The following is a 15,285-nucleotide window of genomic DNA, read 5'->3' as shown; positions in this document are numbered from 1 at the left end:
CATAGAATGACGAGTGAGTAACAAGGATACGTGTCCATAGAATGACGAGTGAGTAACAAGAATACGTGTCCATAGAATGACGAGTGAGTAACAAGGATACGTGTCCATAGAATGACGAGTGAGTAACAAGAATACGTGTCCATAGAATGACGAGTGAGTAACAAGGATACGTGTCCATAGAATGACGAGTGAGTAACAAGAATACGTGTCCATAGAATGACGAGTGAGTAACAAGGATACGTGTCCATAGAATGACGAGTGAGTAACAAGAATACGTGTCCATAGAATGACGAGTGAGTAACAAGAATACGTGTCCATAGAATGACGAGTGAGTAACAAGAATACGTGTCCATAGAATGACTAGTGAGTAACAAGAATACGTGTCCATAGAATGACGAGTGAGTAACAAGAATACGTGTCCATAGAATGACGAGTGAGTAACAAGGATACGTGTCCATAGAATGACGAGTGAGTAACAAGAATACGTGTCCATTTGGGTTGAGTGGGGGAAACAAGTAGCTGACTGGTGGTGGCTACTCATGATGCAAAACCACCCTCAGATCAGTTTCTGTCCCTCTCTCCAGTCCAGTCCTGACTGTTCTGGTTAAATGGCACAGACAAGGCCAGCTTACAGCATTACAATCTAAATCTTTACTACGGAGGACTTCCCTATAATAACCTCTTACTCCAATAGCCAAACAAACCCCCAGCATCAGGTTTTTTGACGCATCAACTTACTACAGTACACTCGACACTAAACCATGTTTGGGCGATATACAGCCGTGGCCCAAAAATATTAGCACCCTCACACTTTTTTCAAGTAACTCACAATTTCCCCTAAAAATAAGTTGAAATTGAACAAAGTATTTGGTCTCCACAATTCTTTATTTCACTGTTAATATTACAGAACCTTTGTTTTTAATTCAGAACCTAATATATCCATTCAACAGAAATGACGTTGACAAAATTATTGACACTAGACTTTATATTTGGTAGCACAGCCTTTGGTCAAAATAACTGCAATCAAGCGCATCCTATAGCCATCGATGAGCTTCCTGCACCTCTGTACTGGTAGTTTGGCCCACTCCTCTTGGTCAAACTGCTCCAGTTCTCCCAGATTAGAAGGGTGCCTTCTCCCAACTGCTGTTTTCAGATCTCTCCACAAGTCTTCAATGGGACTTCGATCTAGACTCGTTGCTGGCCACTTCAGAAGAGTCCAGCGTTTTGTCTTGAGTCTTTCCTGGGTGCTTTTTGAAGTGTGTTTGGGGTCATTGTCCTGCTGGAAGACGACTACCATTTATACTGTATCAAATCAAATCACATTTTATTTGTCACCGAATACAACCGTGAAATGCTTACTTACAAGCCCTTGACCATCAATGCAGTTAAGAAAATTGAGTTAAGAAATTATTTACTAAATAAACTAAAGTAAAAAACAAAATTATAACAAAAAAATAACAATAAGGCTATATACAGGGGCTACCAAGTCAATGGGCGGGGGTACAGGCTAGTTGAGGTCATTTTTACATGCAGGTAGGGGTAAAGTGACTATGCATAGAAAATAAACAGTGAGTAGCAGCAGTGTAAAACCGAGAGGGGGGCAGGGGTGGGTCTATGCAAATCGTCTGGGTGGCCATTTGATTAATTGTTCAGCAGTCTTATGGCTTGGAAGTAGAAGCTGTTAAGGAGCCTTTTGAACCTTGACGTGGCCCTCCGGTACCACTTGCCATAAGGTAGCAGAGACAACAGTTTATGACTTGAGTGACAGGAGTCTGACCATTTTTCAGGACTTCTTCTGACACCGCCACCGTATACTAGGGTATTTCATAATACCAACGGTATGATTTTCAATACAATTATAGGGAATTCGGGGCACAGCTGCAAGGCTGCACGCTACACCACCCACTGCTTATAAATAGAAGAAATCTAAGATGTGTCAAATGAATGATATCCTGCTCTGGGCTCCAGCTATTCATTTGGTCTGCTAGCTAAGTGGCTAGATGTCAAGATCAAGCTTCATGGTTACAGCAAAGACATTAAATCACCTCATGGATCAAGATTGGTCTTGTCAAAACTGTTTTGTGTGTATTTAAAAATATTTTTTTTATATGATATACATACATATATATTTTTTTTTGTTGCCACATTTTGGTAATAGCGTACACCCACCCCGGTGTGGTACAGTATGAAAGTCTGGATACTGCCCAACCCTACACTAGAAGCTCTACTATATAAGCTTCCCAATTACTAAACTTTGTTGTTAAAGTATAAAAACATGAGATCCCAAACCCGTTACCACGGTTGCTTAACTCTTGACATTCCTCGGGTCTCCTCCGAACAAAGTAAATACGCTTTTAGTTTTAACGTTCCACATGTTTTGGAACATGCATTACATTACATTTGGATTCCCTGGTTCCCTTAGAGCAGTTTAAACCCCCGATGAGAATTTTTTAAATTGTATTTCACCTTTATTTAACCAGGTAGGCCAGTTGAGAACAAGTTCTCATTTACAATTGCAACCTGGCCAAGATAAAGCAAAGCAGTTCAACAGATACAACGACACAGAGTTACACATGGAGTAAAACAAACATACAGTCAATAATACAGTAGAAGTGAGCAAATGAGGTGAGATAAGGGAGGTAAAGGCAACAACAACAAAAAAGGCCATGGTGGCAAAGTAAATACAATGCAGCAAGTAAAACACTGGAATGGTAGATTTGCAATGGAAGAATGTGCAAAGTAGAAATAAAAATGAAAATAGTTCACCAAGGTATGCAACTGTTATGATATATTGACTTTAATAACTTATTTATAATGGCTGTGATGTTTGTAATGTTCTAATGTAATGCACTTGTTATTCTATCTTGTAGTTTATCTTTATGTCATCAGGGCACCATTGAAAATGAGATTCTGGTCTCCACTGAATAAATAAAAGTTAATGAATATCTTCTTTTTTTTTTAAACTATACGACAAGACAGGACACTGCTTCACAGGCAGCAGGGACAACTGGGGTGGATCAAACCATTCTCTAGTTTGGAGGGGTCTATCTTTTTGTTGGAGAGGTGTGTGTGGGGGGGGGTTAAACACTTGTCTTAACCCCACTCTCTCTGTCCCGTGATTCCCTAAACAGAAGTCTCTCACACTCGTTCTGTCCATCAGACCTAGGCACCATTAATCATCTCAAGTGGACAGCGGTGACAGACATTTGGCTGCTTTGCACGGTTTAAAAAAAAAAAATTTAAGTGCCCGTTTCTCCAAGTCTCCCTTACTGCTCCCTCCCAGCCCATCTCAGAGCAAGAGGTGAGGGAGGGGTGTCAAACCAAAACAAACAATCACCCATCTGCTTAAATCGAAGCCTTTAAGACAGTTAATAGCAACACAACAGTGTCAAAGTTTTTCTCCACGTTCCCAATGAGAGAGAACGCAGGACGTGAAACGGATATGACAAACAATCAGGCTACAGGAAAACACTGCAGCTAAACACTCCTAAGTCCTCAGCCACCAATTGAAGAGGAAACACTGCTGCTGTTGCTGCTACTCTAATGTGGGGCGTGTCAATGGGCCTCTTCATAGGCTCATTGGGTGTATGACAGCTGGTGAAATTCCTCAACAATGAACACACAAACACGCCTGTTTTTAGGCACACAAGGCCAAATGGGATTCTCTCGTAAGCTTCCTTTCAGTTATTTCCCACTTCCCAAGGACTTGGGGGGGCATGAAGTGGGTAATTGCTCCTCCATTTGGGCCTCTCAACCTTCCCATTTCCTCTTTTCTTTCTTTCACTCCTCAGAAACTCACACTCTCTTCTCCAACTAACATCTTTGATCAGCCGTCAGCTGTCCAAATATATTCTATATCATAAGCTTAGAGTGTTTTCTCCTACTTCAAAACAAGGTAATAATGAGAAGAATGTTTGACACTCAAAGAACAACTGAAAATGAAATGCAGTATCCAAGTATAAATCTGTATTTTCATTTGATGGTGCAGCAGAAGCCACAAAAACAAACCAAAAAAATGGAGTACAGTGCCTCATAACAGGGCCGGACATCATTTTGTCAGAGAGATCACCGGCCTGGCCTGCGAGGCAAGCGGCTGAGGGCTGCATCTCACGGTAGTCCTGGGGAATGTGTGCTGTGCTGCGGCCCTGTTCTCACAGCCGAGTGGGAAGACAGCCAAGCAATTTGTTCGCCATGATTAAGGCCCCGATTTAGGAGACAGCGGAGGTCAGCCAAGTGCCGCTTATTGAAGTAGAAAAAAGGAGAGGGGGGTTCTTTCTCTCTCAGGCCACAAAAGAGGTATTGACAGGGTAGCCACGTAGGTGAAATTCTTTGCTGCACCATGGTAATGACAGGATAGAGAACATCTCCGCTAAAAGCATTGACCTTCTGGTTCTAGAATGATCCTGTGATATCATCAATAAAGAAGCCTGGGGGTTATCACTCTCTCAGTGAATCTTATTGGAAACACAACACAGCTATAAATCAGGACTCACCCATCACAATTATCTTGAATTACTTTTGAATAACTTCTTTGACTCATCACTGCTGCTACTGTGTATTATCTGTCACTTTATTCCTAGTTATATGTACAGTACCAGTCAAAGGTTTGGACACACCTACTCTTTAATCTTACTATTTTCTACATTGTAGAATAATAGTGAAGACATCAAAACTATGGAATCATGTAGTAACCCCCCCCCCCAAAAAAAAGAAGAGTTAAATCAAAATAGATTTTGTATTTGACTCTTCAAAGTAGCCACCCTTTGCCTTGATGACAGATTTGCACACTCTTGGCATTCTCTCAACCAGCTTCATGAGGAATGCTTTTCCAATAGTCTTGAAGGAGTTCCCACATATGCTGAGCACTTGTTGGCTGCTTTTCCTTCACTCTGCGGTCCAACTTATCCCAAACCATCTCAAAATGATTTTTCATAGTTTTGATGTCTTCACTATTACTTTACAATGTAGAAAATAGTAAAAAATAAAAACCCTTGAATGAGTTGGTGTGTCCAAAACATTGACTGGTACTGTACACCTTTAGCTAACTCATTTACCTTGTAGCCCTGCATATCAAATTGGTACTGGTACCACTTGTATATAGCCAAGTTATTTACTCATTGTGTATATATGCCATACAACACTCCTTCCGTGGCCTCCAACTGCTCTTAAACGCTAGTAAAAACCAAATGCATGCTTTTCAACCATTCGCTGCCTGCACCCGCACGCCCGACTAGCATCACCACCCTGGATGGTTCCGACCTAGAATATGTGGACATCTATAAGTACCTAGGTGTGTGGCTAGACTGCAAACCCTCCTTCCAGACTCATATCAAACATCTCAAATCCAAAATCAAATCTAGAGTCGGCTTTCCATTTCGCAACAAAGTCTCCTTCACTCACACCGCCAAACTTACCCTAGTAAAACTGACTATCCTACCGATCCTCGACTTCGGCAATGTCATCTACAAAATAGCTTCCAATACTCTACTCAGCAAACTGGATGCAGTTTATCACAGTGCCATCCGTTTTGTTACTAAAGCACCTTATACCCCCCACCACTGCGACCTGTATGCTCTAGTCGGCTGGCCCTCGCTACATGTTCGTCGCCAGACCCACTGGCTCCAGGTCATCTACAAGTCTATGCTAGGTAAAGCTCTGCCTTATCTCACTTCACTGGTCACGATGGCAACACCCACCCGTAGCACGCGCTCCAGCATGTGTATCTCATTGATCATCCCTAAAGCCAAAACATCATTTGGCCGCCTTTCCTTCCAGTTCTCTGCTGCCTGCGACTGGAACGAATTGCAAAAATCTCTGAAGTTGGAGACTCTTATCTCCCTCACCAACTTTAAACATCTGCTATCTGAGCAGCTAACCGATCGCTGCAGCTGTACATAGTTCATCGTTATATAGCCCACCCAACTTACCTACCTCATCCCCATACTGTTTTTATTTGATTTACTTTTCTGCTCTTTTGCACACCAGTATCTCTACCTGCACATGTTCATCTGATCATTTATCACTCCAGTGTTAATCTGCTAAATTGTAATTATTCACTCCTATGGCCTATTTATTGCCTACCTCATGCCTTTTGCACACAATGTATATAGATTCTTTTTTCCCCTACTATGTTATTGACTTGTTTATTGTTTATTGTTTACTCCATGTGTAACTCTGTGTTGTTGTCTGTTCACACTGCTTTGCTTTATCTTGGCCAGGTCGCAGTTGCAAATGAGAACTTGTTCTCAACTAGCCTACCTGGTTAAATAAAGGTGAAATAAAACAAATAAAACAAATATTATTATGTGTTTAACTTTTCTATTATTTCTCCATTTCTTTCTCGCTGCAGAGCCTGTAAGTAAGCATTTCACTGTTAGTCCACACCTGTTGTTTACGAAGCATGTGACACAACAAATTTGATTTTGAAACTCATCCTGGCACCATGTTCTGAACAAAATGATGCATCATGAATGAAACCAGATTGAACTTGACTGGTTGTGAAAACAACACGCTTGCAATATGTAAGATAAAAAAGGAAACCACAAAAAACAACTGATTAAATCATCATCTATCCAGTTTTAGTCAGCTTGATGAAGATTCCCATCTGACCAACACAGTACAAGGGTCAGCCTTCCACTCCCCACTGTCAGAGCAGTGACATGCTAATTGGCCAATGACAGATACTCTCCCTCTCTAACTAATACATTATCCCCCAACAAGACATCTAAAACACACGTGCTAGGCCAGGCCAGCCAGGCCCAGGGACCAGGGTGGGGAGTCACTAGCTACCGCTGATTTCACTGGCCGTGTGAGGACACGCATAAGGCTCTCTCTACAGGGACTCAAGTCATTTGACTGGATCGGAGTCTATGGCATCCGCCGTGACAATGTTTTGACAGTATTTTAGTTCACACACACAATGAAACTAACATTTTACATTTGGCTCTATACTCCAGCATTTTGAATTTGAGATCAAATGTTTCATGAGGTGATAGTACAGAATGTCAACTTTTATTTTAGGGTATTTTCATACATATCTGTTTTACCGTTTAGAAATGCAAGTACTTTATGTATCTAGTCCACCCATTTGAGGAAGTGAAGTATTTGGACAAAATTCACTTAGTGTGTTAAAGTAGTCAAAAGTTGAGTATTTTGGCCCATATTCCTAGTACACAATGATTACATCAAGCATTTGACTCTACAAACTCAGATTTATTTGCAGTTTGTGTTAGGTTTTGCTAAGTGCGTAACTTTGTGTTGCATATTATGGGTGGTCAGGGTCAATGGGTTCTGGGTTCAACACCCTTCATGGGGCAGGATAATAAAACAAGAAGAAATTGCCTTGAAATGTTTCTGGAGTATTTTTAAGGGAAAATACATCCAAAACTTTCCTGATAATTTGGTCAATATATCCCAACCACAACTGAAATACCAATCATTTCTGTATTACTTTAAACTGTTGGTCTAACTCCAACAATTAAGAAAGAAACCATGCTTGACCATTTCTTGGTAGAATGACTGTGAAAGTCAGTTCTGGGGTTTGATTGAATGTTTGCTACGTTGCGTAACGGCTTGTACTGAATGACGCTTCCCCAAAATGTTCTTCAACTTTCTTGAACAGACTAAGGTAGCCTACATTTGCTCCGTTTGGTAGGTGTGCTGAGGGGTGGCTTGAAGCAATGAGTGACATATTTGAAGTGAAGCGGTGCATTTTGAATCCACAACAGAAACCCTCCCTGTTTTCAACCGGTCGTTCAGAACACCCCCGTTTCCATGTAATTGAATGTTGTATTATGTTTTTTTTTTTTTTTTACTAAACGCAGCCCTGGTGAATTTTCTACAACAAAATTAATGAAAGTAAAATGGTGACACCTTTAAAATATAATTTCCCCTTGAAAAAATGTGCCTAACAAAATATTGGTCCATATTAACAGGCTGGTGTGTTATTTAGCAATAAGCATTATCACCTGTAGCCCAAATTATGCAGCATAGTGGCTATAAATAAATAGGCAGAAACATGGGGTTGCCCATATGTATTTGTACTAATCATTAGCTAGATAGCTAGAGCAGGGCTTCAAAAACTTTTTCAGTCATGGCTCCCTTTCATCTTGGGTGAACATCATGTTGGCCTTCAAAATGGTTTTTCCGAACATAAATAAGGAGGATAGGTTGCTGCTACTGGTCAGAGTCTATGAGACAAGCAGCCTGCCTTTGAACTCGCAAAAATGAGCCCAATATAACCATTACCAATTATCATGGGCTTTGAAAAATAACACTCACATGCGAGATGCTCATCATGTCACTTCGCAATACAAACTTTTCCATTTGAAAAATTGAATTTTATATACAATTCTTATTCGTGTTTACATTTGTTTTATTTATTTAAATAATTTACAATTCATTAAATTCACCATGGTGCAGTGCCTTGAGAAAGTATACACCCAGTCACTACACAGATACAGGCTCCCTTCCTAACTCAGTTGCCGGAGAAGAAGGAAAGCGCTCAGGGATTTCACCATGAGGCCAATGGTGATTTTAAAACCATTACAGAGTTGAATGGCTGTGATAGGAGATAACTGTGGATGGGTCAACAACATTGTAATTACTCCACAATACTAACATAAATTAAAGAGTGAAAAGGAGGAAGTAACGTTCTTTGTGCCTCTAAATTTCTCACTGAACCTTTTCCACAATTAATTCACGATTATCCATAATCATGGTAATATCCACATGAATGCAGAAGTGTTCAGAAACATATTCTCACTCACAATAAAAGTGGCTCCAAAATGACAATACATTGGTCACCATTCAGTTCCTATTGGGCAGAATATAACCAGAAACAACCAAAACAAACTACAAATGCATCTGAGTTTGTAGAGTCACAAGCTTGATGTTGTCATTGAGTGCAAGGAATATGGGACCAAATACTACAGTTTTGACTACTTTAATACACTTTTAGTGAATTTGTTTAAATACGTGACTTCCTCAAATAGGGGGACTAGATTACATGAAGTGCTTTAATTTCTAAACTGTAAAACAGATATTTATGAAAATGCCCTCTAATAAAAGGTGACATTCTGTACTGTTGCCTTATATGAAACACTTTATCTCAAATCCAAAATGGTGGAGTATGGAGACAAATTAAAAAAATATAGATTCACTGTCCAAATACATATAGAGAGGGGTGGACCTGGCAATTGAACATGACCTAAAAGCATTCTGAAAATGTGATATGACCACAGGGAAAAAGCTATGCATATAAGATACTGGGAAAATACTGCAAATTACAGGTTGGATTGAACTGAGCCTTTTATCCCTTAGCAGTTCTGTAGTCTGAGGTGGTCTCTCTCATTTGAGTGACCATGTTTAGAAAGTAGATTGTGGAGCCTTCCAGGCTGTTTGCTTAGTGAATTAGTCACAGCCTAAACAGGTCCTCTCAGGTCTGAGACTTGTTTGTGTGTGTGTGTGTGTGGTGGTGGGGGGGGGGTCAGAGGGGACAGCAGGAGACTGATCTCACCTGACAAGCCCTCGAACACCTTTAACACAGCGAAACAGGATTTACAGTGTTCTATAGTTTAAGTCTATTTTCTAGTTGACTACTCTTTCCTCTGAGGAGAGGAAAAGCTTGTTTTGTGTGTGTGTGTGTGTGTGTGTGTGTGTGTGTGTGTGTGTGTGCCAGAGGGGACACCAAGAGGCTGATCTCACCTTTAACACAGCGAAACAGGATTTACAGTGTTCTATAGTTTAAGTCTATTTTCTAGTTGACTACTTTCTCTGAGAAAGGGCTTGTTTTGTGTGTGTGCGTGCGTGTGTGCGCTTGCATGCGTGTGCTTGCATGCATGTGCTTGCATGCGACTGAAAGTGGAAGAAAAACTATGGTGTTGTGAATCATACAGGCAAGACACAATCTGTGAGAATTTCAGTATCTCTACAAGTGAACCATAGTACATAGAAGAGGAAATGAATGTTGTCTAAATGGAAGTAGTAGGGGAAAGTTGCCTTCTAAAAGTCAGCCTTCTTACCTCGTTTCTGCATGTAGGTGAACAGGTCATCCAGGAACTCCTTTCTGTTGGGGTCACTGTCAAGCTCATACAGCTGAAGGTGAAAGCCATCGAGTTACAGTCAGTCTTATCTTTTGATACTTTTAAATAAAGCATTTAAGTCCAACATGCATTTGTATTTATTGAATTGCTTCTAATCAATTGGCTAACTAAAGGAAAGCAGGATGTATCATCAAGCAATCACTACTAATAAATAGTAAGGGTTCATTATATAAAATCTGACCTGTGACCTTCTCTACTAGATTAATAACATTCTTTCTTTACGGCTAGATAGGTATTTGATGACCTGTTGGAGCTGTGTTCTGAGTGCTAACCAAAGCCTGGTTCAGCCATAATGTGCTCCAGACCAGATACGTACCTTAGCAAAGTCTCTGGAGGCCTCTCCTCTTCCTCCTCTTCCATTGTCATTCTCATCTGCCCAAGCACCACTCCCATTCTGCAGAGAGATGACGCAGAGAATTAGCATCCAGTACACCCAAACATACACACGCTTAGGGCTGTGGCGGTCATGAAATTTTGTCCACCATTTTCTTTCATGCAAATGACTGCCAGTGTCACAGTAAATTACTGAAAATTAAAAATTAAAAAACAGGTTTAGCATTTCAAAGACTCCACACATACAAGCCACTGATGCGCGCCTATGGAACATCTACATTGAAAAAAAGGATAATAAATCTATTTAACCCTTTTAGAACCCATAGTGGCTGTCAACGACCTTTCTTTATATTACTATTGCGCCCGCGAACTGCCTTTTTCCCCCGCAAAAATATCTGTGTCTCGCTAGCTAGCCTGTTAGGCAAGAAAAGTTGTGTGTGTCAGTAAATTTGGGCTGTGTCAACCTTGTGCTTTGCTTGCGACGCTGTCACTTGGTCATCTCACTCCCTCCCTACAAAGACAACCAGCTAACTACGCCCATAGAAATAAATAAAAAATTGCTTTAAACCTGTTAGGCTAAATTGCAGAAGGTCATCTTTGCAATCTTTTACTTTCAACATTCTAAATAAATAAACAATAAGTTGAAGTGTTGAATCTGTAAACCATTGTGCCACATACAATTGAGGTCAGAATTTTACAGACACTTAGGTTAGAGTCATTAAAAAACTCAGTTTTCAACCATCCACAAATTTATTGTTAACAAACTATAGTTTTGGCAAGTAGGTTAGGACATCTACTTTGTGCATGACACAAGTCAATTTTCTAACAATTGTTAACAGACTATTATTTCACTTACAATTCACTGTATCACAATTCCAGTGGGTCAGAAGTTTACATACACTAAGTTGACTGTGCTTTTAAACAGCTTGGAAAATTCCAGAAAAGGATGTCATGGCTTTAGAAGCTTCTGATAGGCTAAAGGACACCATTTGAGTCAATTGGCGGTGTACCTATGGATGTACAGCGGGGCAAAAAAGTATTTAGTCAGCCACCAATTGTGCAAGTTCTCCCACTTAAAAAGATGAGAGAGGCCTGTAATTTTCATCATAGGTACACTTCAACTATGACAGACAAAATTAGAAGAAAGAAATCCAGAAAATCACATTGTAGGATTTTTTATGAATTTATTTGCAAATTATGGTGGAAAATAAGTATTGGGTCACCTACAAACAAGCAAGATTTCTGGCTCTCACAGACCTGTAACTTCTTCTTTAAGAGGCTACTCTGTCCTCCACACATTACCTGTATTAACGGCACCTGTTTGAACTTGTTATCAGTATAAAAGACACCTGTCCACAACCTCAAACAGTCACACTACAAACTCCACTATGGCCAAGACCAAAGAGCTGTCAAAGGACACCAGAAACAAAATTGTAGACCTGCACCAGGCTGGGAAGACTGAATCTGCAATAGGTAAGCAGCTTGGTTTGAAGAAATCAGCTGGGGGAGCAATTATTAGGAAATGGAAGACATACAAGACCACTGATAATCTCCCTCGATCTGGGGCTCCACGCAAGATCTCACCCCGTGGGGTCAAAAGGATCACAAGAACGGTGAGCAAAAATCCCAGAACCACACGAGGGGACCTAGTGAATGACCTGCAGAGAGCTGGGACCAAAGTAACAAAGCCTACCATCAGTAACACACTACGCCGCCAGGGACTCAAATCCTGCAGTGCCAGACGTGTCCCCCTGCTTAAGCCAGTACATGTTCAGGCCCGTCTGAAGTTTGCTAGAGAGCATTTGGATGATCCAGAAGAAGATTGGGAGAATGTCATATGGTCAGATGAAACCAAAATAGAACTTTTTGGTAAAAACTCAACTCGTCGTGTTTGGAGGACAAAGAATGCTGAGTTGCATCCAAAGAACACCATACCTACTGTGAAGCATGGGGGTGGAAACATCATGCTTTGGGGCTGTTTTTCTGCAAAGGGACCTGGACGACTGATCCGTGTAAAGGAAAGAATGAATGGGGCCATGTATTGTGAGATTTTGAGTGAAAACCTCCTTCCATCAGCAAGGGCATTGAAGATTAAACGTGGCTGGGTCTTTCAGCATGACAATGATCCCAAACACACCGCCCGGGCAACGAAGGAGTGGCTTCGTAAGAAACATTTCAAGTTCCTGGAGTGGCCTAGCCAGTCTCCAGATCTCAACCCCATAGAAAATCTTTGGAGGGAGTTGAAAGTCCGTATTGCCCAGCAACAGCCCCAAAACATCACTGCTCTAGAGGAGATCTGCATGGAGGAATGGGCCAGAATACCAGCAACAGTGTGTGAAAACCTTGTGGAGACTTACAGAAAACGTTTGACCGGTGTCATTGCCAACAAAGGGTATATAACAAAGTATTGAGATAAACTTTTGTTATTGACCACATACTTATTTTCCACCATAATTTGCAAATAAATTCATAAAAAATCCTACAATGTGATTTTCTGGATTTTTTTTCTCATTTTGTCTGTCATAGTTGAAGTATACCTATGATGAAAGTTACAGGCCTCTCATCTTTTTTAAGTGGGAGAACTTGCACAATTGGTGGCTGACTAAATACTTTTTTGCCCCACTGTATTTCAAGGCCTACCATCAAACTCAGTGCCTCCTTGCTTGACATCATTGGAAAATCAAAAGAAATCAGCCAAGACCTCACAATAAACATTGGAGACCTCCACAAGTCTGGCTCATCCTTGGGAGCAATTTCCAAATGCCTGAAGATATCAAGTTCATCTGTAAAAACAATAGTACGCAAGAATAAACACCATGGGACCACGCAGACGTCATACCGCTCAGGAAGGAGACGCGTTCTGTCTCCTAGAGATGAACATCCTTTGTTGTGAAAAGTGCAAATCAATCCCAGAACAGCAGCAAAGGACTTTGTGAAGATGCTGGAGGAAACAGGTACAAAAGCATCTATATCCACAGTAAAACGAGTTGTATATCGACATAACCTGAAAGGCCGCTCAGCAAGGAAAAAGCCACCGCTCCAAAACCACCATAAAAAAAGCCAAACTACGGTTTGCAACTGCACATGGGGACAAAGATCGTACTACTTGGAGAAATGTCCTCTGGTCTGATGAAACAAAAATAGAACTGTTTGGCCATAATGACCATTGTTATGTTTGGAGGAAAAAGGGGGATGCTTGCAAGCTGAAGAACACCGTGAAGCACGGGGGTGGCAGCATCATGTTGTGGGGGTGCTTTGCTGCAGGAGGGACTGGTGCAATTCACAAAACAGATGGCATCATGAAGAAGGAAAATGTGGATATATTATGTGACAATATTGAAGAAACATCTATAGACATCCGTCAGGAAGCTAAAGCTTGGTCGCAAATGGGTCTTCCAAATGGACAATGACCCCAAGCATACTTCCAAAGTTGTGGCAAAATGGCTTAAAGACAACAAAGTCAAGGTATTGGAGTGGCCATCACAAAGCTCTGACCTCAATCCTATAGATAATTTGTGGGCAGAACTGAAAAAGCGTGTGCGAGCAAGGAGGCCTACAAACCTGACTCAGTTTACACCAGCTCTGTCAGGAGGAATGGGCCAAAATTCACCCAACTTATTGTGGGAAGCTTGTGGAAGGCTACCCAAAACATTTGACCCAAGTTAAGCAATTTAAAGGCAATGCTACCAAATACTAATAGAGTGTATGTAAACTTCTGACCCACTGGGAATGTGATGAAAGCAAGAAAAGCTGAAATCATTCTCTACTATTATTCTGACATTTCATATTCTTAAAATAAAGTGATGATCCTAACTGACCTAAAACAGGGAATTTTTACTAGATTTAAATGTCAGAAATTGTAAAAAAAAACTGAGTTTAAATATATTTGGCGAAGGTGTATGTAAACTTCTGACTTCAACTGTACTTTGACTTCTTACCATCTATGAAAAGTAATCTGACCATGGGTCTTGAAGTGCCCTATATAGTCTTCATTGTTATAATCTAACCTATCTATAAACATAGTCGTCAATGTCTTTGTGTATTCATATTCATGAACGTCTCTGTACTCCTGTCTGCTTATCTATCAGCCTGACATACAGCTCCAGTCTACAGTTTGGACACACCTACTCATTCAAACCTACTCATTGTTTTAAATATATATTTATTTTTTTACTATTTCTACATTGTAGATAAAGAGTGAAGCCATTAAAACTATGAAATAACACATACGGAATAATGTAGTAACCAAAAAAAGTGTTAAACAAATCCATATATATTTCATAATTATTTAATATTTCAGGTTCTTCAAATCGCTACCTTTTGCCTTGATGACAGCTTAAAAATAAAAATATATTTTGATAAAAAAAAAAATGTTGGGTCCTACATGATTCCATATGTGTTATTTCAAAGTTTTGATGTCTTCACTATTAGTCTACAATGTAGAAAATAGTACAAAAAGAAAAACCTTGCAATGAGTAGATGTGTCCAAAACGTTTGACTGGTACTGTACATATGCACACCATGAACTGAGAAACAATCTGGCCACTAAGGGCTACATAAAATAATTTTGATTGATTTAAAGTGCTGTACAGCATCATGATGATACTGTTCACGGTGTGAGTGTGTAGAAGTCAAATGGGAGGCATGTAACTACCACACAATTTATTATGGAACCCCCTAAGAGGTGATTATTAGGAAGACAGTATGTGTATGGTTGAGAAAGAGAGGAAGGAAGAGAGAGACAGTGTGAGTGGGAGAGAGATTATGTTCCTGACCACAATGGTTTCCTATTTGTTGCTTCCCTCCCTCCCAGGTCAGTGAAAGTGAGGGAAGTGATGTGGAGAGTCAG

The 15,285-nt window shown here is 40.4% G+C and overlaps 1 protein-coding gene across 3 annotated transcripts in view; it reads right to left on the bottom strand.

The window, feature by feature from the left end:
* LOC115113620 (AT-rich interactive domain-containing protein 3B-like) overlaps positions 1-15,285 on the bottom strand; it is a 66,093-nt gene that overhangs the window by 18,735 nt on the left and 32,073 nt on the right. For all 3 annotated transcript variants that reach the window (XM_029641473.2, XM_029641475.2, XM_029641474.2), the window contains exons 3-4: positions 10,420-10,497; positions 10,023-10,095 (exon numbers count right to left, since the gene is read on the bottom strand). In XM_029641473.2, the coding sequence (XP_029497333.1) occupies positions 10,023-10,095; positions 10,420-10,497 (151 nt within the window). The remainder of the gene's footprint in view (positions 1-10,022; positions 10,096-10,419; positions 10,498-15,285) is intronic.

The sequence above is a fragment of the Oncorhynchus nerka genome, linkage group LG28 (assembly GCF_034236695.1).
Source record: "Oncorhynchus nerka isolate Pitt River linkage group LG28, Oner_Uvic_2.0, whole genome shotgun sequence".
In the NCBI taxonomy this organism is placed as follows: Eukaryota; Metazoa; Chordata; class Actinopteri; order Salmoniformes; family Salmonidae; genus Oncorhynchus; species Oncorhynchus nerka.
Note: the sequence above shows the minus strand (reverse complement) of the source record. Positions and strands in the feature narration are given on the sequence as shown.